Source organism: Globicephala melas, chromosome 8 (assembly GCF_963455315.2).
Source record: "Globicephala melas chromosome 8, mGloMel1.2, whole genome shotgun sequence".
In the NCBI taxonomy this organism is placed as follows: Eukaryota; Metazoa; Chordata; class Mammalia; order Artiodactyla; family Delphinidae; genus Globicephala; species Globicephala melas.
Window position 1 is genome coordinate 68,288,445 of NC_083321.1, and position 6,896 is coordinate 68,295,340.

The 6,896-nt window shown below is 41.6% G+C and overlaps 1 protein-coding gene across 1 annotated transcript in view; it reads left to right on the forward strand.

Moving 5' to 3' along the window:
* FAT3 (FAT atypical cadherin 3) overlaps nt 1-6,669 on the forward strand; it is a 707,842-nt gene extending 701,173 nt beyond the window's left edge. Inside the window, exons 27-28 of the mRNA XM_030883783.2 lie at nt 431-466; nt 1,095-6,669. Of these exons, the coding sequence (XP_030739643.2) occupies nt 431-466; nt 1,095-1,720 (662 nt within the window). The 3' untranslated portion in view covers nt 1,721-6,669. The remainder of the gene's footprint in view (nt 1-430; nt 467-1,094) is intronic.
* Nucleotides 6,670-6,896: the final 227 nt, after the last annotated feature.

Consider the following 6,896-nt stretch of genomic DNA (forward strand, 5'->3'; position numbering starts at 1 on the left):
AACGTCTCTCTCTGGATTGGAGTGAATTTTACAATTTCGAAAAAAAATCCAGGTCATAGTTCTTTTCATATGTGAGGTACCCTTTTTATAAAATCCCTTCCGAGAGAAGAGTACCCACTTAATCGAAATCCAGATTAATACTAAATTCATTCTTACATTCAACATGTATTGATTGAGCACCTACTGTGAGCTGGGGATATTTAAGAAATCATTCAAAACTACAATATTATGGGAACTGATTTCAATCGGGTAACTTTTATTAGTGATTTAATACTATTAGGGCCTGGTACAGATGCGACTTATCTTTTCATTTCGCAAATAACAACAAGGAAAAATAGGAACATTTTTTTACATCCTCTAAAATGTTCTATTGTACCTTCTTCACATGACTTGGACTGTCAGTTTTACTTCTCACTTTGTATTTAAACAGTGTCTGTCACGGATCAAGGACAGAACTACAACCGAGGTGATTCTGCCATGCCCCCAGCATAATATGTTACTTACGCGTTTGGAATTGCTGAGTTTGTTCTTACCCTGTCACTCTCCTTCCATCTTTTCTGAGTTTCTTTGATCTGAATTTTGCATGTTCCAGGTGTCTTGTGTGCTTGGTACTGAAGGTGAAAGTCCCAACCCAGCATCTTCCCTCCCCCAGCCTCTCCCCTGCTCCAGCAACTCACTTGTTTGCACGCACATCTCCCTCCCTCCTGTGGTCCACAGGACGGCTGATGCATCTACCTCTTCGAGCATGTTGCCAGCCTGGATGTGCACTTAGCCTATGGCTAGGAAGAGGAGAGAGGGTTCTAGAACTGTTGTTTGCTCGGCACGCCCTCGCTGGCCATCGCTTCCGGCATGGCTGAGTGGGAGATGCTGCAGCAACCAGGTGTCATCCTCAGAGTTGCCATTGCCTTGTACTTCCCGGGCCAGAGCATGGCTGGTCCTGAGAGACCCTTGTAAAAAGCATGCGGGTGACCCTGGCTTCTTAGGGTCTCCTGGATGTTAAGAATTGCATGTCAGGTTCCTTGCCTGCTCCTTTCTGAGCCCTGACTCCAGCTCCATTCTGGAGGAAACTAACTGACACGGCTTCTCTCTCACAGCCTATCACTGGGACACCTCTGACTGGATGCCGGGGGCCCGCCTGTCGGACATAGAAGAGGTACCCAACTACGAGAACCAGGAGGGAGGCTCGGCGCACCAGGGCAGCACGCGGGAGTTGGAGAGCGATTACTACCTGGGCGGCTACGACATCGACAGCGAGTACCCACCCCCCCACGAAGAGGAGTTCTTGAGTCAGGACCAGCTGCCCCCACCCCTGCCAGAGGACTTCCCGGACCAGTATGAGGCCCTGCCGCCCTCCCAGCCAGTCTCACTGGCCAGCACGCTGAGCCCAGACTGCAGGAGAAGGCCCCAGTTCCATCCCAGCCAGTACCTCCCTCCCCACCCCTTCCCCAACGAAACGGATTTGGTGGGCCCTCCCGCCACCTGTGAATTCAGTACTTTTGCCGTGAGCATGAACCAGGGCACAGAGACAGCAGCGGGCCCAGCAGACAGTGTGTCTCTCTCCTTGCACAATTCCAGAGGCACCTCGTCCTCGGATGTGTCAGCCAGCTGCGGCTTCGAAGACTCTGAAGTAGCCATGAGTGACTATGAGAGCGTCGGGGAGCTCAGCCTCGCCAGCCTTCACATTCCCTTTATGGAGGCCCAGCACCAGACCCAAGTGTAGAGGATGCGCTCGGGTGACGCGCGCGGTTTGTTACAGAAACGCGGAGGGAGACTGGCTGGGCTCGCATCTCCACGAAGGGTCCTGTGTTGAGCGAGCGGGAAATGCGGTATTTTCTTCTGGGAACTTCTTCCCGAGCCATACTGTCACAAGCAAGCTCAACTCTAGCTGGCTGAAAAGGAAAGGTTCAGAAATTGTTTCTGAGAGGTGACCCATCACCCTGGCAGTGCGTCCCTGCGCTCGTGACCGACAAGACGCACCTAGTTTTTAAAGGGGGAAACAATTTCACCCATTGTTATACAGTCCATCTGTATGGCTTTGTGCAGTACTGTGCCCTGGAAAAGTGTTACAGCATCGGTCCTTGCAGTATTAATAACTGGCAACAAGCCAAGAGGCATTGTTGCATGTAATTTTGAGCCAATGGGGAGGGGGGAATGAAAATAGTAGTTACGATTGTTGGAAAAGTTAGTCTCTTAGGCAAAAGAAAAGAGGAATAAATATTATTAAATAAATAAGAAAATGGGATGAAGGCTTTCAAATCAACTCTCTTTTTTTTTTTTTTTTAATAAGCTGCCCAATTTTCAGCTATAAAATTAGGTTTGGGTAACATGTTTAGTATGCTCAGTTATTTTTGTTTGTTTGTGTTAAGCATCCAATATAATATAGTTGGATTTTATGATCTTTGAGAAAGATATCAATGAAGAGGAATACGTGAGGGTATTTGGGTACCATTTTGTAGGTTGTGCAAACATTAGAAAGAATGTGATTATCTGTCTTTGTGTTTTCCAGTAAATATTCTTGGCTGTAACTTTAATTTTAACATTGCTGCAGAAATTGGGCTTTGTTCTGAGAATCAGGAAATAAAAAGACAAATAAAGGAATATTTTGGTACATTGTTCTCTAGAATGAGAGATATTGAGAGGTTTAAGCAGAATTCACAAATTCAGGGAAAAAAAAGAAAATATAATACTTTCAAAGTTTTCAGCTAGATAATCACAATTCTTGATAATGCAGACAAAAGGTACGTGTTGTTTTAAACTGTTAGCATCATCACTATAAATGCAATTACGTTTTTTAAAAAGGAGAAGAAAGTAGATAGTTCATGTGTGTAAATTATAATAGTGTGTGTTTCTGGTCCTATGTACAAATATGTGCTTGCACTCAATAAGGCTGCTCTTGAGGAAAGCTGACGGGAAGGTTTTAGGATATAGACTATGTTAAAAATCCTGCCAATGAGGCCAACCTTCCAATTTCTCTGATCTTGATGATATTAGAGAAACACCAAATGCCGTATTTTATTCTGGTTCAGTTAACTTTATTTTGGTACTGCCATTTATATGAACTTGAAGCAAAACTGTGCTTTCTTAGGGAAAAAAAAAACTGTATTTTGTTATAATTTTCCAGAACTAAACTCTCATTCGAAAAATGTGTAAAGTTTCATTACACCTGGGGTTCTCCTCTCATCTGACCTGTGGGCTTCAGCCTTGAGTTTCCAAATTTGACAGGAGAATCAGCCCACTGGAAATACAAAAACCCGGTAGTCGAAGCTTAAAGTTGACGAGTTGAGTGACTTTCCTCTTTTGCTTCAATCAGATCGTGGCCACGGGCGCAGCGGCCATGGTTAAATAAATGCATATTTGCACTGTCTGCATATGAGCAAATCTCTGTGTCCACAGTTTCTGATGACATATGGCATTGGTGTGTCCACCGTACTGTCCTGCTCTGTGTGTCATCCACTCAGACATATTTTTAATTGCTTCAGTTGTGTTCAATCCACTTCTTTGCAGGAGTCAGTGTTTCTGAAAGATCATGGTTAAGAAAAAAAAAAAAAAACTCCTTTTCATTCCCAAGCTTCCTGAGTATATGCATAAACTTCACAGGTTTCTCAGCTTTTCTCCTCTTCCTATCTCCTAGTCAGACCTACTCATGGAAGCATTATCTGCACTGTGGTCTTGAAATAAATGAATTTCACTAAGGCTGCTTGGGAGAATAAAGTCTTTGATATTTCTCTTATGTAAGAAACCATTTGCAAGAATCATGGAGAAAATGACGAACTAATGGTCTAGAATAGAACTGCTGCTACACTTTCGATAATGCAATGACATAAAAAACAATCAAAGTAAAACCAACAATTCATTTCTTGCCCCCAGGAAATATTAGAAGATTAATGCCCATGAGTCAGTCCTGCTTACACAGCATCCCCTCCAGGCAGAGTGCCTAACCAACACAGTAATGAAGGAATAAATAGACCCTAATGCGGTTGTGAAATCACCCATGAAAATTGTGCCCACTCTTGGCTCTGACCTGTATAAAATACCTCTTTCTTCAGGATATCTTCCCCGATTTTCTGCAGAGTAGCTCCGTAGCTAAATGTATCCCAGATAACCTTGTGTCATACTTCGATTCATTATCTTTAAACTCGTGATATCTTTTCACTTTTTGGATAGCTTTCCCAGTAGATTCTGAAATGGTTTGCAGTCAGGCCAAGATGGAACTAGGTGGGGTGACCACTGATTCAAGTGCTGGAAGGGTCCTTAAGGTCTGCTTGTCCAATCCCCTTATTTTATAAAAAAATAAACATACCCAGAGAGGGGAAGGGACTTCCCCAAGCTCACACAGGAAGGTAAGTAGCTGAACAAGAACTAGAACCCATCCATTTGGCCTGCTTCTGCTAGACCTTCTGATTTCTCACCATTCCTGCTTTGGAATATACTAGAAGAGAGAACTCATGGAGAGTATTTTTCTGGAAGCCTCATGATCCTAGGTTTCCTTGCAGCCCCCATAGGAAAGGTACAGTTACAGAATTCACACATTTCTTTGGACATCTATCAAAACTGCTTTCGCCAAATGAATGTTTACTAAAATGAGGATGGGATGATAATTACAGAATGAAACTAAGACCAGTCAGCAAATTCAGTAAAACTTTGATTATATTACCTACTAGGTGCATTTATTTTTCTTCCTTTTCCCCCATCCCCACCCTGGTGTTTATTCCTAACCCATTCACCGTGCTGAACCACGGGGGAAAGATTTAAGCCAATTTGTATCTTTCCCATACATATTTTTCTAACATGTATGTGCTACCTCTGGAAGCCATTTTCCATAGCCTATTGTAGGCATTTTACTTGCATTGCACACATTCTGATTAGGTTGAGGATAGCTGGACTAGTGATGTTTGTCATATAGTAAGCAGAAGCTATAGGGCTGTAAAAGATAAATAAAATAGGTGTTGAATTTATTTGCTCTCTTCTATGAGTATTTTTCTGCTGAGTTTCGTTCCACGCCAGCTTTCCATGTACTCATATCCTGCCAGTTCATGAAATGCCATTGAGGTAGACTTAGTGATATGAATAGGTCAGGTCTATGCATCTGAGGTTTACCCTATCAGACAATCAGGGTGAAGACCTAGAAAGGGAATTGATGATGCATTCCTGGAACTTACCTGGAACCACCCTAGGGAATCACTAGCAGAGCCTGGGAAAAAAAGCAAGGAAAACACTATTGGCCAACTCCTGTTTACTTCCCGCCCTCACCCCGCCCACTGCCCCCACTAATGCTGAGTCTACATAATCAACGTCGGGGAATAGACATTAGCAAAATAAATCACTTAGGACCCAGAAAGCACTTTCATGGGAAATAATTCAGGAAGATCTGGTGTTCATTTTGCATGGGTTGCCCAGATAATTGTCTGGGCTGTCCACTCGGCTGCCTTCCCAGTGCACAGATATTGCTAAAGTGGTTAGGCTTTTATGTTTTATGTTTTTAGCTTCAAACCATGAGAAATGGAGATTTGAAGAGGCATTTCTTTAGCGTCATCATTTTGTGTGGTCTGTGAGAAGGCGGGTTCTGTGTTTGTGTTGGGTTTTGTCCTGCAATGTTCAACTGCACAGTATTCTGGTGGAAATCCACAATGTCTTTAAGCTTCTGGTTGTATAGTTCTGGGGTTTAAAGTCTCCATGTGTGGATTTGGCATCAGTTAACATTTAGCCAGCTAGCTAAGAGACAGGAAAAGAATAAGATTTTCTTTCCTTATGTAATAATGAAAAAGCAATAATTACAAGTATGTAATATTACACAAAGGCCATAATTAGTCTCTTCCAGTGTTTAGAATGCACTCGAGAATCATAGAGTCATTTGGAGCGTGTTTGGACCCATTAGTATGTACTGTAGTACCCTTCTGGCAAGCAAATACCTGAATTGCTACTATTTAACAATTTTATGAGCCCATAATACTGCATTTTGGGAAGTGACAAATGTGTTCAAATGTGTTTGGAAGTGGAAGCAGTTCTTTTTAAGCACTGTATCAGAGAGATTGTCTTGTAAATTTACCTGTTACAAACAGGCTGGTTTGTAAAGGATGTATGTTTTGGTGTTTAAAATGTTTATAAAATTGTATATAATGGTTTCAATTTTCCAGGCTTTTGTAGATATACTGTATTTGATGCCTATCAGGATGCTTTAATTTGGGGGGTCGAATATAATTCTAAGTCATCCATGCTGTTGTTCTGCAAACTTCTGAGGTAACTACACACACACACAAAGCATTTTACATTTGAAAATGATGTTCTGAAAACATTTCAAAAAGTACTGTAACCTTTCTTTGGTTCTACTATTTTCATTTAACTCTCTCTGTTTCCAAGAAAATGCTTTTATTGATATTTTAGAAAACAAGTGTGTTTTGCTCAGTTACTAAATACCTGATTCTTATGCCATTTCAGATTCAGAATGAATTACATCATTTCTTCACACACATGTGCACTCACCTAAACTTGCACATACATCACACACCAAACGTTATGCAAAGGGAAAGCTAACACTTAAAGTGGGTCTTGTCCCTTACGGAAATAGATTTTTTTGTGCATATAATGCTGTTGGCAGTATTCACTCTTGTGTTCTTTTTCTAAAAAATAAAAGAAAAACAAAAAAAGACAGCCAAAAAAAAAAAAAAAAACCCAACAGTGTACAGGTTTGTAACTGCCAAAATTTGATGGTTAAAACAAGTTTTCAAGTAAAAAGAAAAAAATGAAATTAGCAATTGTGTTGACTCTTTTTAAGTGTTGCCTTTTTTTTGTCTTCAGCTAATTGCTCCCACGGCACTTACATTTGTAGGGATGGTAGTTTTCTCAGAAACTTCTTACCTCCAGAAAGATTTCCATTGGCTCTGGTGCAACTGTGCTGG